The sequence below is a fragment of the Pristiophorus japonicus genome, chromosome 10 (assembly GCF_044704955.1).
Source record: "Pristiophorus japonicus isolate sPriJap1 chromosome 10, sPriJap1.hap1, whole genome shotgun sequence".
NCBI classification, from domain to species: domain Eukaryota; kingdom Metazoa; phylum Chordata; class Chondrichthyes; family Pristiophoridae; genus Pristiophorus; species Pristiophorus japonicus.
This window is the reverse complement of record NC_091986.1, coordinates 48136608-48157148: the sequence shown is the minus strand read 5'-3', so window position 1 is coordinate 48157148 and position 20541 is coordinate 48136608. Positions and strand designations below refer to the sequence as shown.

Below are 20541 nucleotides of genomic sequence, written 5' to 3'. Positions count from 1 at the left end.
TGACCCTTGGCGACATCATCTGGAAACACAGCGTCACTTTCCATATGTACTCTGACAACAACTCTTCCACGATCTTTAAATTGTCAGACTGCTTGTCTGACATCCAGTTCTGGATGAGCAGGAATTTTATCCAAATAAATATTGGGAAGAGTGAAGCCATTGTTTTTGGTCCCCGCCACAAACTCCGTTCCCTAGCCACTGACTCCATCCCTCTCCCCAACCAGATTTGGCAACCCTAAGTCTGACTTTTCAGGAGTATTTTCTTAAAGGGTAACTGTTTGAACTTGTCTCAATGCAATCAAAATTGCTCACACTGAACCACACTGTTCGCAATATTTGACCCTGAAATGATCTTCTGACCTCATATCCGCAGCATAACTAAGACCTATTTCCACTTCCATAACATTGCCTGTCTCTGCCCCTACCTCTGCTCATCTGCTGCTGCAACCTTTGTTACTTCTAGACTTGACTACTCCAATGCACTCCTGGCTGGCCTCCCACATTCTACCCTATGTGAACTTGACGTCATCCAAACCTTGGCTGCCCAAGTCCTAACTCGCACCAAATCCCGCTCACCCATCACCCCTGTGCTCGCTGACCTACATTGGCTCCCGGTTAAGCAATGCCTCAATTTCAAAATTCTCATCCTCGTTTTCAAATCCCTCCATGGCCTCACCCCTCCCAATCTCTGTAATCTTCTCTAGCCCACCCCCCGAGATCTCTGCGCTCCTCTAATTTTGCCCTCGAGCATCTCCAATTTCTGTGCCTTCAGCTGCCTAGGCCCTAAGCTCTGGAATTCCCTCCCTAAACTGCTCCACCTCTCTCTCTTTCTTTAAGATGCTCCCAAAAACGATCTCTTTGATCAAGCTTTTGATCATCTGCCCTAATTTCTCCTTGTGGCTCGGTGTCAAATTTTTGTCTTAAAATACTCCTGTGAAGCACCTTGGAACATTTTATTACGTTAAAAGCGCTATATAAATACAAGTTGTGGTTGTATTTATAACGGTTGGGACCTGAGGTCGGGACCAGAGAGGAGCGGAGGTCGGGACCAGAGGCCTGGAGCAGCGGCGAGGTTGGGGCCCAGGAGAGGCGCAGAGAAGGAGCAGCACGGGCCAACAGCGAGGTTGTGAGGATTACACTGCATCCTATGAATCTCGGAGAGAGGACCTGTGCGAAGGAGGAAGGAGGACAGTAGGAGTATGTTTATCTGTGTGTACTAGGCCCATGCAGCAGAGCCTGGTCTCCAGTCGTCTTGGATCCCCTTGCCACTGGACCAAAACCTTGCTCTGTCAAGCCTGTGGGGTAGCTGGTGTGCAACGGCCATTAAAAGAATACATGCACAGGCAAATTCCACACTTTAAGATGAAGTTTGGGACCTGGAACGTCAGGATCCTCATGGACAACCCTGAACGCCGTACTGCTATTGTTGCCCGTGAACTCCACATATTGATGTAGATATCGCCGCCCTAAGCGAGACCCGGTGGACAGGGGAAGGCCAGCTCAAGGAACAAGGTGGTGGTTACACCTTCTTCTGGAAAGGTAAACCAGAAGAAGAACACCGCTTCCATGGGGTAGGCGTCACCATAGAAAATGAGATAATTGGCCCTCTCAGAGACTCCCTTCGGCTCACCCTAGCCCGGAACCAGCGCACAACGGTCTAGAGTCTGTAAACCCCAACACTGGAAGCTGCAGACGAGACCAAAGAGGAATTCAACTCCAGCCTCGAACAATCCTTGACCCGAGGCCCAACGGGCAACAAGATGATCCTCCTTGGCGACTTCAACGCTAGGTTTGGAAAGAACACAGAACTCTGGGGAGGTGTGATCGGCAGAGAGTGGGTAGGGAAAACCAACTCCAATGGCATCCTCCTCCTGACGAAATGTTTAGAACATTGTCTTGTCATGATCAACACCTTGTTCCATCAGAGAGACAAGTACAAGCCATCCTCGCTCCAAGCACTGGCATCTGCTCGACTACGTCATCGTCCGAGCGAGGGAATGCAAGGATGTGCGCATCACCCACGCCATGACAGGAGCTGACGACTGCTGGACAGATCATCACCTAATCCGCTCTGTCATCTCCATCAAGGTAGCCCCAAAACAACAGCGACAACAGAAACAAGGCCACAGGAAAATCAATGCTGGAGCACGCAAAAGACCCTCCTAAGAAAGCCCGATTCAGCCAGCGCCTCACTGCTAACCTAGCAACTCTCAGTAAGTGTCCACAGTGCCTGGTCTGCCCTCAAGGCCTCCATAATTTGCACCTGTGAAGAGACGCTCGGTCACTCGACCAGAAAACACCAAGATTGGTTCGACGAGAACGACCAGGAGATTCCAGAAGCGAATAAGCCACAAGCGCACGGCATTCTTCAACTGGAAACAGCAACACAACTCGAGAGTAAGAAAGCAGCTCTACAGGCATGTGGAGGCCAAGATCCAACTAAAAACTCGTGACCTAAAGAACAGATGGTGGGTGGAAAAAGTGCAGGAGACCCAGCAACTAACTGACAACCACGACGTGCGGGGATTCTTGCAGTTAAGACCACCTATGGCCCAAGCACCCAAGGCCCTACTCCACTGTGGGCCAAAAACGGAGATGTGCTCATCAAGGACAGAGAGGCAGTCAGTGCCCGCTGGAAGGAGCACTTCGAAAATCTCCTTGACCGAGACTCTGTCTTCGACGCGAGTGTCCTCGACTCCATCCTGCAGCATACTACCCACCACCACCTCAGCACTACCCCAGCCCGGCATGAGGTTGAGAAAGCCATCCCACAACTGAAGAACAAGGCCTCAGGAGCAGATGGAATCCTCGCCGAAGAACTAAAGCATGGTGGAGAAGCACGACTGGCACTAATACATGAACTCATCTCTCTTATTTGGAAGGAGGAGAGAATGCCAGGGGATCTCAGAGATGCCTTAATCGTGACCATCTTCAAGAAAGGGGACAAGTCCGATTGCGATAATTACAGAGGAGTTCCCTGCTGTCTGCCACAGGGAAAATCATCGCGAATCCTCCTCAATCACCTTCATTCTGTGGCTGAAGAGCTCCTCCCAGAGTCGCAATGCGGATTCTGCTCACTAAGGAGCACAATGGACATGATCTTCATCGTGCGTCAAATTCAAGAGAAATGCAGGGAACAGCACCAACTGCTGTACATGGCCTTCTTTGACCTCACAAAGGCCTTCGACACCGTCAACTGTGAGGGATTATGGAGTGTCCTCCTCAAGTTCGGCTGCCCTCAAAGGTTTTTCACCATCGTCTGCCTGCTTCACGATGACATGCAAGCCGTGATCCTACCAACGGATCCACCATTGACCCAATCCACATACGGACCGGGGTCAAGTAAGGCTATGTCACTGCACCAACGCTCTTCTCGATTTTCCTTCCTGCAATGCTCCATCTCACCCTCAGTAAGCTCTCCACTGGAGTGGAGCTAATCTACAGAACAAACGGGAAACTCTTCAACCTCCGTCACCTCCAGTCCAGATCCAAGGTCATCCCATGCTCTGTCAATGAATTACAGTACGCAGACGACGCTTGCGCCTGCACACATTCGGAGGCCGAACTCCAAATCATTGTCAACACCTTCACAGAAGCGTACAAGAGCATGGGTCTTACACTGAACATTCTTAAGACAAAGGTCCTCTACCAACCTGCCCCCGTCACACAGTACTGCCCCTGCCGCACAGCACTGCCCCCCGAATATCAAAATCCACGATGAGGCCCTGGACATCATGGACCATTTTCCATACCTCGGGAGCCTACTGTCAACAAGGGCAGACATCGATGACGAAGTCCAACACCGCCTTCAGTGTGCCAGTGCAATCTTCGGTCGTCTGAGGAAGAGAGTGTTTGAAGACCAGGACCTCAAACCCGGCACCAAGCTCATGGTCTACAGAGCAGTAGTGATACCCGCCCTTCTATATGCTTCAGAGACATGGACTACATACAGTAGGCACCTCAAAACACTGGAGAAGTACCACCAACGCTGCCTCCGCAAGATCCTGCAAGTCCACTGGCAGGATAGGTGCACCAACGTCAGTGTTCTCGCTCAGGCCAACATCCCCAGCATCGAAGCACTGACCACGCTCGATCAGCTCCAATGGACGGGTCATAGTGTCCGCATGCCCGATAAGAGACTTCCAAAACAAGCGCTCTACTTGGAGTGCCAACACGGCAAGCGAGCCCCAGGTGGGCAGAGGAAATGCTTCAATGACACCCTCAAAGCCTCCTTGAAAAATTGCAGCATCCCCACCGACACCTTGGAATCCCTGGCCCAAGACTGCTCAAAGTGGAGGAGAAGCATCCGGGAAGGCGCCGAACACCTCGAGTCTCTTCGCCGGTAGCAAGCGGAGGCCAAGCGATAACAGCGAAAGGAGCGCAAAACAACCCAAGCACCCCACCCACCCATCCCTTCAACCAACCACCGTCTGCCCCACCTGTGACAGAGACTGTAGGTCTGGCATCGGACTCTTCAGTCACTTGAGAACTCATTTTTAGTGTGGAAGCAAGTCATCCTCGACCCCGAGGGACTGGCGAAGAATTTATAACTGCCTCCACTGCTGTACAGGCTCCCCACTGAAGCCCAGCCTGTGAAGGCAGCTCTTCTCTGACTGCACCAGATCTGTCTATATGGCTCAGTGGATAACGAGAGGTGTGAGTAGAATGCCAACCCCAGCATCCCTCCATTCATCTTGTCTCCTGCCTCCGAACAACACTTGAACACTTGAGCGATGAATGCTGTACCCAGTTGGGCAATTTTGATTGCATTGAGCAAAGTTCAAACAGCTCCCCTTTAAGAAAATACTTGCTGAAAGGTTTGACTTAGGGGTTGCCAAATCTGGTTGGACATATTCCTGGAGGTTTCATCACATGACCTCCCATCTCCAACCACCCCACCCCCACGGTCAAACAGCCTCTTTTCCCCATTTCTAATATTTTTACAATTAAGCAGCAAATGTGTTTAACGAAAATTAAAACAAAATACACAATTTCAACAATGCCTCTGTGCATTTCCTCCCGAGGCGTTTGCTCGTAGCAGAGTGCCTTTAATTCCTGGAGACTCCGGGACAATCCTGGAGAGCTGGCGACCCCAGTTGGAGTGATGATGGACCTTAAACACGCACCGTATAGGGAAGAGATGAGCTGCCAGTGAAACAGATTGGTGGGAACAACCTCAAAAGGCAGAAGATCTATTTTAAGATCCATCTTATCCTAATGTGCAATGTAAATGCATTTTGTAGTGTAGAACCCACCCCCAAAAATAAATAAATAAATCAAGGGTTCGACAACTGATTGCAGCCTATCGCAAAATGCTGAGATTTCTGAATCTGGCTTCAAAACTGCTGCTCCAGCTCACAACGACAGACCTATATCCGATATCCCTCCCAATACATTGCTTTCAATTTCCAGCCCCAGCTGGAACACCTGTTCCCCGGCAACTAGCATTCCAATTCCAAATAAAACCTTTACTGTCTGTTACCAAGTGAAGTTCCAGTCCAAAATCCTACTCTCATCAAAGCTTCTGTTTATGATTCCCATTTCACAGTGTTGTTCATTTTAGTCATAGAATCATAGAATCTTACAGCACAGAAGGAGACCATTCAGCCCATCGTGCCTGAGCCTGCCGTGCTTCCTACATTACAACAGTGACTACACTTTAAAAGAACTTCATTGGCTGTAAAGCGTTTGGGACATCCTGAGGTTGTGAAAGGCGCTATATAAATGCAAGTCTTTCTTTGAAAGAGCTATCCAATTAGTCTCACTCCCCCGACTCTTTCCCCATAGCCTTGCAAATTATTCAATTCCCTTTTGAAAGTTACGAGTGAATCTGCTTCCACCGCCCTTTCAGGCAGTGCGTTCCAGATCATAACTTGCTTTGTCAAAAATATTTCTCCATGTCGCCTCTGGTTCTTTTGCCAATTATCTTAAATCTGTGTCCTCTAGTTACTGACCCCCCTGTCACTGGAAACATTTTCTCCTTATTTACTTCATCAAAACCCCTCACTATTTTGAACACCTCTATTAAAACTCCCTTTAACCTTCCCTGCTCTAAGGAGAACAATCCCAGCATCTCCAGTCTCTCTTGAACAATCAGCTCGATTCCAGAGTAAAATTAGCTGCTCATGGAAGAACTTGTGGAAGTGTGTCGGACTTATCTTGCAGCAAGCTGAACATTGGTGTCGGGAGCCTTGGCAACAGCAACAAGCTTTTACCTGTATTACCAATAACAACTTACATTCATACAGAGTCTTTAATGTAGTAGAATGTCCCAAGGTGCTTCATAGGGCCGATTATGAAACAGAATTTGACACCGAGCATGGTATTAGGACTGATGACCAAGACGAAGGTTTTAAGGAGCATCTTCAAGGAGGAGAGAGAGGCGGAAAGGTTTAAGGAGGAATTCAAGAGTTTAGGGTTCAGGCAGCTGAAGGCACAGCCGCCAATGGTGGAGCGATGAAAATCGGGGATGCGTAAGAGGCCAGAATTGGAGGAGCGCTGACATCTTGGGGGGTTGTGGGGTGGGAGGAGGTTACAGAGATAGGGAAGGGCGAGGCCATGGAGGGATTTGAAGACGAGGATGAGAATTTTAAATTTGCAGTGCTGCCGGACTGAGAGCCAATGTAGGTTGCCGAGCAGAGTTACCGACTCGCTAAGAGTATATGAAAGCAAGATAACAAGGACGGCGTGAAATTTAAAAAGGTGCAGCAGTATGGGGGGGGGTTTCAAAAATAAAAATAAAATCTGGTCTTTGTTTTAATTCATTCTTGGGATGTGGGCGTCGCTAGCAAGGCCAGCATTTATTGCCCATTTCTAATTGCCCTAGAGGTGGTGATGGTGAACCACCTTCTTGAATCGCTGCAGTCCGTGTGGTGAAGGTAGCCCCACGGTGCTGTTAGGGAGAGAGTTCCAGGATTTTAGACCCAGTGATGAAGAAGAAATGGCGATATACTTCCAAGTCAGGATGGTGTGCAACTTGGAGGGGATCTTTGGAGGTGGTGGTGCTCTCATGCGCCTGCTACCTTTGCCCTTCTAGTGTGGTAGAGTCGCGGGTTTGGGAGGTGCTGCCATTTTGCTTGGAATGCTGCTTATTTAACTCTGTTGGCTACACTCCGCAGACTAAGACATAACCAAACTCAGTTCTGACGAAAGGTCATCAGCCTCAAATGGTAACTCTGTTTCTCTCTCCAAAGATGCTGCCTGACTTGCTGAATTTTTCCAGCCTTTTCAGCTTTTGTAACTAAACTCAGTATGTCCCCAGCAGTGTAATTGGGACTGCTGCCAATCTGGGTTAGCCTGGGGTTATGTCAGTTCTCTTCCACAACAACCATTCCACTGAAACAAATCACAAGAAAGAATGGCAGTATTTCTACAATACAAAACTCATTAACTCCCTCGGCTAAGTAGGTCAATAAAGAAAGGAAACATCAGGACATCCCAAAGCGCTATACATCCAATGTGCACACTATATGAGTCAATCACTGTTGTTCTGTAGGCATGCACAGCAGCTAACTGCATACAGAAAGATCCCACAAACCGAAAATCTGTTTTTCTTTGCTGATGATACTTGAGGATGGAAATTAGCCAGGACACCAGAAGTTCACCCTGCTCTTCTTCAAATAGTACTCAGTACTGCCCCCTCCCCAGACAGCGCAGTGCTCCCTCAGTACTGCATCCTGACAGTGCAGCTCTCCCTCAGTACTGCCTCTCCGACCGTGCAGCGCTCCCTCAGTACTGCCTCTCCAACAGTGCAGCCCTCCCTCAGTACTGCCCCTCAGACGGTGAGGCACTCCCTCAGTACTGCCCTTGACAGCGCTGTGCTCCCTCAGTACTGCCCCTCCGACAGTGCAGTGCTCCATCAGTACTTCCCCTCCAACAGTGCAATGCGCCCTCAGTACTGCCCCTTCGACTGTGTCAGTACTGCCCCTTCGACTGTGTAACGCTCCCTCAGTACTGCCCCTTCGTCAGTGCAATGCTCCCTCAGTACTACCCCTCCGACAGTGCAGCGCTCCCTTAGTACTGCCTCTCCGACAGTGCAGCGCTCCCTCAGTACTGCCCCTTCGACAGTGCAATGCTCCCTCAGTACTAGTCCTCCGACAGTGCAGCGCTCCCTTAGTACTGTCCCTCCGAAAGTGCAGTGCTCCCTTAGTACTGTCCCTCCGAAAGTGCAGTGTTCCGTCAGAGTGTTTGTAAAGGCAGTTTGCCACCAAGCTCATGGTCTACAGAGCTGTAGTAATACCCGCACTCCTGTATGGCTCAGAAACATGGACCATGTACAGTAGACACCTCAAATCGCTGGAAAAATACCACCAATGATGTCTCCGCAAGATCCTACAAATCCCCTGGGAGGACAGACGCACCAACGTTAGCGTCCTTGACCAGGCCAACATCCCCAGCATTGAAGCACTGACCACACTTGATCAGCTCCGCTGGGCAGGCCACATCGTTCACATATCAGACACAAGAATCCCAAAGCAAGCGCTCTACTTGGAACTCCTTCACGGCAAATAAGCCAAAGGTGGGCAGAGGAAACATTACAGGGACACCCTCAAAGCCTCCCTGATAAAGTGCAGCATCCCTACTGCCACCTGGAAGTCCCTGGCCAAAGACCGCCCTAAGTGGAGGAAGTGCATCCGGGAGGGCGCTGAGCACCTCGAGTCTCGTCGTCGAGAGCATGCAGAAATCAAGCGCGGCAGCAGAAAGAGCGTGCGGCAAACCTGTCCCACCCACCCCTTCCCTCAACGACTATCTGTCCCACCTGTGATAGAGTCTGTGGTTCTCGTATTGGACTGTTCAGGCACCTAAGGACTCATGTTAAGAGTGGAAGCAAGTCTTCCTCGATACCGAGAGACTGCCTATGATGATGATGATGTTCCCTCTGTACTGACGTAAAATGTTTGACAAATTTGCTGGAGTTCTTTGAGGATGTAATGAGCAGGGTGGATAAGAGAAACCAGTGGATGTGGTGTATTAGGACTTCCAGAAGGCATTCGATAAGCTGCCACATAAAACGTTACTGCACAAGATAAAAGTTCACAGGGTTGGGGGTAATATATTAGCATGGATAGAGGATTGGCTAACGAACAGAAAACAGAGAGTCGGGATAAATGGGTCATTTTCTGGTTGGCAATCAGTAACTAGTGGGGTGCCACAGGGATCAGTGCTGGGACCCCAACTATTTACAATCTATATTAATGACTTGGATGAAGGGACCGAGTGTAATGTAGCCAAGTTTGCTGATGATACAAAGATGGGTGGGAAAGCAAATTGTGAGGAGGACACAAAAAATCTGCAGAAGTATATCGGCAGGCTAAACGAATGGGCAAAAATCTGGTAGATGGAGTATAATGGGGGAAATGTGAGGTCATCCACTTTGACAGTAAAAATAGAAAAGCAAATTATAATTTACATGGAGAAAAATTGCAAAGTGTTGCTGTGCAGAGGGACCTGGGGATACTTGTGCATGAAATACAAAAAGTGAGTATGCAGGTACAGCAGGTAATCAGGAAGGCTAATGGAATGTTGGCCTTTATTGCAAGGGGGGTAGAGTATAAAAGCAGAGAAGTCCTGCTACAATTGTACAGGGTATTGGTGAGGCCACACCCTAGTGGGTCTCTGTATTTAAGGAAGGATATACTTGCATTGGAGATTGTTCAGAGAAGGTTCACTAGGTTGATTCCAGAGACAAGAGGGTTGACTTATGAAGATAGGTTGAGTAGGTTGGCACACATTGGAGTTCAGAAGAATGAGAGGTGATCTTATTGAAACTTGTAAGATAATGAGGGGGCTCAACAAGGTGGATGCAGAGAGGATATTTCTACTCATAGGGGAAACTAAAACTAGGGGACATAGTCTCAGAATAAGGGGCTGCCTTTAAAACTGAGATGAGGAGGAATTTCTTCTCTCAGAAGGTTGTAAATCTGTGGAATTCTCTGCCCCAGAGAGCTGTGGAGGCTGGGTCATTGTATATATTTAAGGCGGAGATAGACAGATTTTTGAGTGATAAGGGAGTAAAGGGTTATGGGGAGCGGGCAGGGAAGTGGAGCTGAGTCCATGATCAGATCAGCCATGATCTTATTAAATGGCAGAGCAGGCTTGAGGAGCAGGGTGGCCTACTCCTGCTCCTATTTCTTATGTTCTTATGTAAAGAATCCCAAGGCACTCTTCAAGAACAACAACTTGCATCGATACAGCGCCTTTAACAAAGCAAAACATCCCAGGGCGTTTCAGAGAAGCGTTATTCGAAGAGGAGCAGGGAAGTACTGGACAACATTCCTCCCTCAACCAACACCACCAAAAACAGTTTATCTGGTTGTTCAACACATGTGCTGGTAATGTTAATGGGACCTTGCTGTGCGCAAATTGGCCCATCACAGCAGTGGCTTGATGCTCTTTGGAAAGACGATGAGCTACAGCCTACAATGACCTTGCTGTTGTTAAATGTTCCATTTTGATTTCACCAGCACTCCCGGCAGCCACCAGAGTGAACTTTCTGAGACATCTGGCCTTGTTACAGCAGTTGCAGCTGCATCAAGCTCCGAGCATAACATTCAGCATGCAAACCACAACACTGCTAGAACCCCAAGGCAGAACAAGAATGTATTGTATTAGCCAGTCTGTCATACAATATAAACAAAAGAACTTGAGTCATGAGCTATACTGTTCTTATTTACTTAGCCATCTGGTATTTGGTACCTATCTGGTACACATTGCAGGACATTAGTAACTGCCAGGTATATTAGCCCTGGCTCAGTGGGCAGCACTCGCGTCTCTGAGTCAGAAGGTCGTGGGTTCAAGCCCCGCTCCAGAGACTTGAGCACAAAATCCAGGCCGGCACTCCCAGTGCAGCACTGAGGAAGCGCCGCACTGTCGGAGGATCAGTACTAAGGGAGTGCTGCACTGTCGGAGGGGCAGTACTGAGGGAGCACTGCACTGTCGGAGGGGCAATACTGAGGGAGCACTGCACTGTCGATGGGTCAATACTGAGGGAGCACTGCACTGTTGGAGGGGCAGTATTGAGAGAGCACTGCACTATCGGAGGGGCAGTACCGAGGGAGCACTGCACTGTCGATGGGTCAATACTGAGGGAGCGCTGCACTGTCGAAGGAGCAGTACTGAGGGGCCACCTGTCGGATGAGATGTTAAAGCTCCCAGTGCAATTTTGTTTTCCGATGAAATGCAGAAAGTTCTCCTGGTGTCCTGGCCAATGTTCATCACTCAGGCAACGCAACTAAAAACAGATGAACTTGACTGCTTGTGGGATGTTGCTGTGTGCTGCCATATTTCTGTACCATTGTAATGTTGCAAACACGGCAGCCAATTTGTGCACAGCAAGGTCCCACAAATAGCAATGAGATATTGACCAGACAATCTGTTTTAGTGATTCTTTTGGGGGGATAAATATTGGCCAGGAGACCGGGGATAACTTCTCTGTTCTTCTTCAAAATAGTGGCTATGGGATCTTTTGCATTCAGCTGAGAGAGCAAATGGGGCCTCAGTTTAACGTCTCATCCGAGAGACGGTACCTACGACAGTCCAACACTCCCCCAGTACTGCACTGCAGTGTCAGCTTAGATTTTTTGCTCAAGTCCCTGAGTGGGGCTTGAACCCACAACCTTCTGTCTCCGAGGAGAGAGTGCTACCCACTGAGCCATGGCTGACAGCTCAGAATCTGCAGGCAGGATTGGATGTGGCCATTCAGAACATAAGCTGCTGCTACAAGCTTTCAACATGGAAATAACAGGGAAAGTGCAAGATAACTGCACCTGTGAAGCGCCTTGGGATATTGTCCAACATTGAAGGCTCTATATAAATGCAGGTTGTTGCTGCAGTTTAACTGGGCAACGAGCGCCTCATTCAGAAGTCCTCACACATCACTCTCCGCCATGCCCAGGTAACTGGCTGAGTCAGTGAGCTTGTCCTGTATCCTCCCAGGCTGCCCTCTCTTTCTCTGCTGCTAGCAGCAGCAGGTAAACTCAGTTAGATTCAGTCTGAAGAGCAGACCCATTCACTTTTCTCACTGCTGTGGTGACAGGGATATGAATAATCCAAGATTTCAAACTCCAGCTCTGACCTGCAGCTAAATCAGAGAGTGGTTACACAGCACAGAAGGAGGTCCTTTGGCCCATCGATCCCGTGCTGCTCTCTGCAAGAGCACTTCAGCCAGTCCCATTCCTCCGCCCTTTCCCCGTAGCCCTGCAATTCTTTTTCTTTCAGGTACTTATCCAACTCCCTTTTGAAAGCCACGATTGAGTCTGCCTCCACCACCCTTTCAGGCATTGCATTCCAGATCCTAACCACTTGCTGCGTAAAAAAGTTTTTCCTCATGTCGCCTTTGGTTCTTCTGCCAATCACCTTAAATCTGTGTCCTCTGGTTCTCGACCTTTCCACCAATGGGAATAGTTTCTCTCTATCTGCTATGTCTGGAGCCCCTCATGATTTTGAACACCTCTAAAGAAATGCTTTCCTGCCCTGGAATGCATCACACGGCACAAGTTTTCCAAGATTGGCTCTTGGCATGTGTCGGTAATTGATGACTCCTTGGTGCTGTGCCGGAGATGGACCAATCGTCTGCTGGTGCCTTCTAGACACAATGAGTATAAAACATGTAAAGCAAGAGTTAACGCGAGGAGATTGTGCACTTGGCAAAGTGCCAGTAACAGAAGATCAATCCGAACATGAAATAACTGATCAGCACTTACCAATAATTGAATCCCTCCGAAAGACATCTCTGTCAAAAATATAAAACGATAGGTAGCGAAAAGTTCTTGGAATTTCACAATAGAAGTCTTCACCATAAAAGGGGCTGAAATGAGAGACAAGTCTTTGTAAGTTTATTTGCTTTCAGCTATTGGAGAAAATAAAAGCTAGTTTTTCTTTTTAAATTGTCACTCCACTACTAAACCTTCGGTTTGTATTCAGTCAAATAGCTTACAGTTCAAATCCCACTGCAGTTTGAGAATGAGAATTCAGCTTAAAAAAGTTAAAAGCTGGTCTCAGTAAAAGTGGCCGTTAAGCTTGTCTCTATCTGTCGTAAAATCTCAATTGGTTCACTAACATGCTCTTTAGGGAAGGAAATCTGCCGTCCTTACCCAGTCTGGGCCTATATGTGACTCCAGTCCCACAACAACTGCCCTCTGAAGTGGCCCAGCAAGCCACTCGCTTTTTATCAAACTTAGGGCAACTGGGGATGGCAATAAATGCCGACCTTGCCGGTGATGCCCACACTGAGAACGGATAAAAGAAAAATAATAGTGAAAGGTGGCTTACACAGAACTCTGGAGTGAATTGTATCAATGATAATACTGCAAACAGTATGGTAAACAATTTTGAAATGGTCACTCGCTGGAACATAGAAGGGACAACAGCTGGGAATAATCTTAGCTCAGAGAACTTCAAAGTACATGTTCCATGTTTGATCCTTTAAACTCCGAATTACTCCCAGATGCCCCTTTAGGTAGTTCAGTGCATGCTTTGACAGAGTTAGTACCTAATTGTGCAAGCAGCAGATTTCACCATGGCAGAGACAAACAGCCAGAATGCGCTTTCTGGGAATCCCGACAATACAAGGAAAGTGAGTGATGAGAAACAGGTCATTCCACCCCACAAAACCCACCCCCTGAAAGAACAAAAGAACTTGCATTTCTACATCGCCTTTCATGACCACCGGACGTCCCAAAGTGCTTTACAGCCAGTGAAGTACTTTTTGGAGCGTAGACACTGTTGTAATGTAGGAAGTGTGCACAGCAAGCTCCCACAAACAGCAATGTGATAATGACCAGATAATCTGCTTTCATGTGTTGGTTGAGGGATAAATATTGGCCCCAAGTCACCGGGGAGAGCTCCCCTGTTCTTCTTTGAAATAGTGGCCATGGGATTTTTAACCATCACCTGAGAAAGCAGACAGGCCCTTGGTTTAACATCTCATCTAAAGGATGTATGAAACAAACTCTGTGGTCAAATGATTGATCAAGCCCAGCATACCAGTCCCTGCTTCATGGCTGCCAACTCCTTATTCGTATTCAGTCTCGGGATGTGGTTGTCGCAGGCAAGGACAACATTTATTGCCAATCCTTAGATGCCCTGAGAAGACTGGTACCGGTTTAGATACAACTGAGCGGCTTGCTAGACCACTTCAGAGGGTAGTTAAGAGTCAACCAGGTTGGGGTGGGACTGGAGTAATGTGTAGGTCCAGACCAGGTAAAGACAGCAAGTTTTCTTCCCTAAAGGGCATCAGTGAACCAGTTGGGTTTTTACACCAGTCCAAGGTCACCAAGCCACATAATATTCCGACAGTGGATAGTCAAGGGGCTATAGGGGGGGGAGAAATTTAACACAATCACAGTCACTAAGGAGGTGGTACTCAGTAAGATAATGGGACTAAAGGCAGATAAATCCCCTGGACCTGATGGCTTGCATCCTAGGGTCTTAAGAGAAGTAGCGACAGGGATTGTGAATGCATTGGTTGTAATTTACTAAAATTCCCTGGATTCTGGGGAGGTCCCAGTAGATTGGAAAACTGCAAATGTAATGCCCCAATTTAAAAAAGGAGGCAGACAAAAAGCAGGAAACTATAGACCAGTTAGCCTAACATCTGTGGTTGGGAAAATGTTGGAGTCCATTATTAAAGAAGCAGTAGCAGGACATTTGAAAAACATAATTCAGTAAGGCAGAGTCAGCATGGATTTATGAAGGGGGAAGTCATATTTGATAAATTTGCTGGAATTCTTTGAGGATGTAACGAACAGGGTGGATAAAGGGGAGCCAGTGGGTGTGGTGTATTTGGACTTCCAGAAGGCATTCGACAAGATGCCACATAAAAGGTTACTGCACAAGATAAAAGTTCATGGGGTTGAGGGTAATATATTAGCATGGATAGAGGATTGGCTAACTAACAGAAAACAGAGCTGGGATAAATGGTTCATTCTCGGGTTGGCAATCAGTAACTAATGGGGTGCCGCAGGGATCAGTGCTGGGACCCCAACTATTTACAATCTATATTAACGACTTGGAAGAAGGGACTGAATAACGTAGCCAAGTTTGCTGACGATACAAAGATGGGAGGAAAAGCAATGTGTGAGGAGGACACAAAAAATCTGTAAAAGGACATAGACAGGCTAAGTGAGTGGGCAAAAATTTGGCAGATGGAGGATAATGTTGGAAAATGTGAGGTCATGCACTTTGGCAGAAAAAAAGCAGGGAAGTCTTGCTACAGTTGTACAGGGTATTGGTGAGGCCACACCTGGAATACAGTGTGCTGTTTTGGTTTCCACATTTATGTAAGGATATACTTGCTTTGGAGGCAGTTCAGAGAAGGTTCACAAGGTTGATTGCGGAGATGAGGGGGTTGTCTTATGACGAAAGGTTGAGGAGGTTGGGCCTCTACTCATTGGAATTCAGAAGAACAAGAGGTGATCTTATCGAAATGTATAAGATCATGAGGGGGCTTGACAGGGTGGATGCAGAGAGGATGTTTCTACTGATAGGGGAGACTAGAACTAGATAAGGGAATAAGGGGTTATGGGGAGTGGGCAGGGAGGTGGACCTGAGTCCATGATCGGATCAGCCATGATCGTATTGAATGGCGGAGCAGGCTCGAGGGGCCATATGGCCTACTCCTGATCCTATTTCTTATGTTCTTATAAGGAGATATTAGGACAGGTGACCATCAATGTTACACTAAAGTTTGCACGCGGCCACGGAATACTCTGAAACATCCTACGCAGGCCGCTCACCCGCTTTTACATGGTAAATACCGCGCTTGGGGAGAAATGTAAAGGGACCGCGCATTAATAGAAACACGGCTCGCAGAACAAAGCGCAGCTCACAGGGAACATTGTTGGCGAGCAAAAGCTGGCCGAAGAGGCATATTTTAAGGAAACTCAAATGAGGAGCGGTGTCAAAATTTGGTGACAAAAATTGACAAATGTTCAATTTTATTTCCATATATGTTTTCATTGAATAATAATTTTGAAAAATTGTACTGGAGCACATCAACCTTATGACTCACAGTCTTAAACTTCGCTGTGCAGCTTAAGAAGAATGAGCGGTGTTCTTATTGAAACATATAGGATTCTGAGGGGGCTTGATAGGGCAGATGCTGAGAGGATGTTTCCCCTGGTGGGGGACTCTAGAACTAGGGGGCATAGTTTCAGAATAAGGGGCCGCCCATTTAAAATGGAGATGAGGAGGAATTGCTTCTCCAGAGGGTCGTGAATCTTTGGAATTCTCTACCCCAGAGAGCTGTGGAGGGTGGGTCATTGAATATATTTAAGGTGAAGATAGACAGATTTTTGAATTACAGGAGAATCGAGGGTTATGGGGAGCGGGCAGGGAAGTGGAGTTGAGACCAAGATCAGATCAACCATGATCTTATTGAATGAAGGAGCAAGCTCAAGGGGCCAAATGGCATACTCCTACTCTTATTTCTTATATTCTTATGTTTATTATGTAGGAAAAGATCTGCCTTTAAAAAAGAGGGGGTCAAGTTCACAAACACTGCTGATAAACACCACCATACAGCACAGTGCCGGAGGGATGCTTCAGCTGTTTAGGATGGAAGGACATAAATCCAGAGTACAATTTCTCCCTGTACTGTTAAGATTGATCCTACAACTGACAGAACGGGCATTCAAGTGTTGGATATTTTGAGGGAAGGGGTGAGGGATGAACATATTTAGGAAATATTTGTTACATGGTTGAATGCTAGAATGAGGCTGTGTGTAGCTCAGCAGCTGGCATCAATTTGATGTCATGTGACACATTTCATTAGCATTCACCGCAAGGTCCAGTCTGAATCCAGGGACAGCACGTGATCACCGCTGGGATCAGACACAGCTTCAGAATTTAAAAACAATCTTATTATCGCTTGTGTAATTTAAATTAAAAATCAGATGATGGTGGATCATTGATTACTTGATTATCAGCAACAACTCCCCTCTCTCTGCAACCTTCCCGCTCCCCCCCACCCCCACCACCGCTCTTGCAGCCCATCCCATCCTTTCCTCCCCCCTTCTCTTTGCCACCACCTCTCTGTCCCTCCATTCCCTGAATCCTTCCCCTGCCCCATCCTCCCCACACCCCCACTCTCCAACCGCTCCTCCCCCTCACTTCACCACTCCCTCTCCGCGCCTCCTCTCCCCACTCTCCAACCGCTCCTCCCCCTCACTTCACCACTCCCTCTCCGCACCTCCTCTCCCCAACCGCTCCTCCCCCTCACTTCACCACTCCCTCTCCGCGCCTCCTCTCCCCACTCTCCAACCCCTCCTCTCCCTCACTTCACCACTCCCTCTCCGCACCTCCTCTCCCCAACCGCTCCTCCCCCTCACTTCACCACTCCCTCTCCGCGCCTCCTCTCCCCACTCTCCAACCGCTCCTCCCCCTCACTTCACCACTCCCTCTCCGCGCCTCCTCTCCCCACTCTCCAACCCCTCCTCTCCCTCACTTCACCACTCCCTCTCCGCGCCTCCTCTCCCCACTCTCCAACCGCTCCTCCCCCTCACTTCACCACTCCCTCTCCGCACCCCCATCCCCACTCTCCAACCCCTCCTCTCCCTCACTTCACCACTCCCTCTCCGCACCTCCTCTCCCCAACCGCTCCTCCCCCTCACTTCACCACTCCCTCTCCGCGCCTCCTCTCCCCACTCTCCAACCCCTCCTCTCCCTCACTTCACCACTCCCTCTCCGCGCCTCCTCTCCCCACTCTCCAATCCCTCCTCTCCCTCACTTCACCACTCCCTCTCCGCGCCTCCTCTCCCCACTCTCCAACCCCTCCTCTCCCTCACTTCACCACTCCCTCTCCGCGCCTCCTCTCCCCACTCTCCAACCCCTCCTCTCCCTCACTTCACCACTCCCTCTCCGCACCTCCTCTCCCCAACCGCTCCTCCCCCTCACTTCACTACTCCCTCTCCACACCCCTTCTCCCCGCGCCCAACTCTCTCTGACCCCCACCTCCTGGCCCACCATCATCTCTTCGTCTGCCTGTTCAGGTGGGCATTAAAGATCTTCATTGCCAGAATTGGAAGAAAGAATAGGGGAGGTTCTCCCAGTATCCTGGCTAATATTCCTCCTTCAAACCCAACAAAACAAAAACAAATAAATTAACTGGTCATTCACCTCATCTGCTGTTTGTGGGATCTCGATGTGCACAACTGACTTGCCCTGTTTGCATAATTAAAAGTGACAACACTTCTAAAATAATCTGCTGTACGCGTATTGCTGCAGGACTTCCTGCGGGCTTGATAAGGAACTACGTCAATGCAAGTTCTTTCCTTAGACCGGAAGCCGGAAACTAAAGCCCAGAAAAGCGAACTAAAAATTTTGCACAAACATAGTGCCTTTCCCTGGCAACACTCCCCACCATGCCCTTTAGTGCCAGTGTGGCTCAGTGGGCAGCACTCTCGCCTCGGAGTCAGAAGGTTGTGGATTCAAATCCCACTCCAGAGACAAAAGTCTAGGCTGACACTCCAGTGCAATACTGAGGGAGCGCTGCACTGTCAGAGGGGCAGTACTGAGGGAGCACTGCACTGTCGGAGGGGCAGTACAGAGAGAGAGCTGCACTGTCGGAGGGGCCGTACTGAGGAAGCGCTGCGCTGTCGGAGGGGCAGTACTGAGAGAGAGCTGCACTGTCGGAGGGGCCGTACTGAGGGAGCACTGCACTGTCGGAGGGGCAGTACAGAGAGAGAGCTGCACTGTCGGAGGGGCAGTACTGATGGAGCGCTGTACTGTCCGAGGGGCAGTACTGAGGGAGCGCTGCACTGTCGGAGGGGCAGCACTGAGGGAGCACTGCACTGTCGGAGGAGCAGTACTGAAGAAGTGCTGCACTGTCGGGGGTACCATCTTTCGGATGAGACGTTAAGCCAAGGCCCTGTTTGCTCTCTCAGGTGGACATAAAAGATCCCATGGCAATAGTTCAAAGAAAATCTCCAGAGCCCTGGCCAATATTTATTCCTCAATTAACATAACAAAAAACAGATTATCTAGTCATTATCACATTGTTGTTTATGAAAGCTTGCTGTGCGTTTATTGGCTGCCGCATTTCCCATGTTACAACAGTGACTACAACTTAAAGAGTGCTTCATTAGCTGCAAAGTCCGCTGGTCGTGAAAGGTGCTATATAAATGCAAGTCAGTCTTTCTTTTCCCTCAGCACCCTTCGGCCAGTTTCGCGGATACTGACTACTTTATCTGGTAGAACACAGAACTGAACATAGGAATAAGGAGGAGGCCATTCAGCCCCTTGTGCCTGTTCCGCTATTCTAGATCATGGCTTAGTGACCCAACTCTATCTACCCCCGCTCTTGGTTCCGAAACCCTTCATATCCTTGCCTAACAAAATACCTATCATGCTCAGTTTTGAAAGCTCCAATTGTCCCCAATCATCCACAGCTTTTTTGGAGAGACTTCCAGATTTCCACTACTCTCTGTGTGAAGAAGTGCTTCCTGACATCACCCCTGAATGGCCTGGCTCTAATTTTAAGGTGATGCCGCCTTGTTCTAGACTCCCCCCCCCAATCAGAAGAAATAGTTTCTCTCTACCCTGCAACTCCTTTAAATCATCTAAAATACCTCAATTAGAGCACCCCTTAATCATCTATCCTCGGAGGATACAAGCCTCGCCTTCGCAACCTGCCTTTGTAACGTTAAAAAAATTTGTTCACAGGATGTGGGCATCGCTGGAAAGGCTGGCATTTATTGCCCATTCCTAATTGCCCTCGAGAAGGTAATGTTGAGCTGCCCTCTTGAACCGCTGCATTCCTTGTGGTGAAAGGTACCAGCACCGTGCTGACTTTGTTGTAGCAGTTTGGTACAACGGAGTGACTTGCTGGGCCATTTCAGAGGGCAGCTTAGAGTCAACCACATTGCTGTGGGTCTGGAGTCACATATAGGCCAGACCGGGTAAGGACGGCAGATTTCCTTCCCTGAAGGACATGAATGAACCAGGTATTTTTTTCACAACAATCCATGGCCACCATTACTGATATTAGCTTTTTATTTCAGATTTAATTAACTGAATTTAAACTCTCCAGCTGCCGTGGTGGGATTTGAACTCCTGTTTCTGGAGCATTAGTCCAGAGCTCTGGATTACTAGTCCAGTAACATTACCACGATGTTTCCGTTCCCTCAATTTAACCCTCTAAGTCCCACCATCGCAGGAGAATAAACTGCATGGCTACAAATTGCAGTGTCCTGCATGGGAGAAATGTCCTGGGCACTGGGAATCCTGGCAAACTGTCTTGCTGCAGTTTAAGTCGCAGAAATCCACAGCAGTGTCGCACAAAAGCTACTCTCAGCAGCTCCTTGTTGAGTTGGCCAGCTCTGTGTGCACTGTAAACAAACGTGGGACAATTCCACTTCGGTAATCAACAGAAAACAAACAAAAAAAACCCCTGAATATTTAGCTGGCAGAGCTGAAAAAGTAAAGTCTCTTTATTCGCTGGTCAAAGGAGACCCTTGTTCAAACGCTGGCACAGAATTATTTTTTCGGAAGGAGGCATGACAGGCAAAATCCCTGGTTTTATTCATTAAAGCTTCTAAAGCTCAC

General features: G+C 48.4%; 1 protein-coding gene across 4 annotated transcripts in view; it reads right to left on the bottom strand.

Moving 5' to 3' along the window:
• rasa3 (RAS p21 protein activator 3) overlaps nucleotides 1–20541 on the bottom strand; it is a 264967-nt gene that overhangs the window by 132437 nt on the left and 111989 nt on the right. For 3 of the 4 annotated variants that reach the window (XM_070891793.1, XM_070891796.1, XM_070891795.1), the window contains exon 3: nucleotides 12702–12805. In XM_070891793.1, coding sequence (XP_070747894.1) covers nucleotides 12702–12805 — 104 coding nt within the window. Of the gene's footprint in view, nucleotides 1–12701; nucleotides 12806–18114; nucleotides 18156–20541 lie in introns of those variants that run through there. The other variant, XM_070891797.1, reaches the window with a different exon arrangement.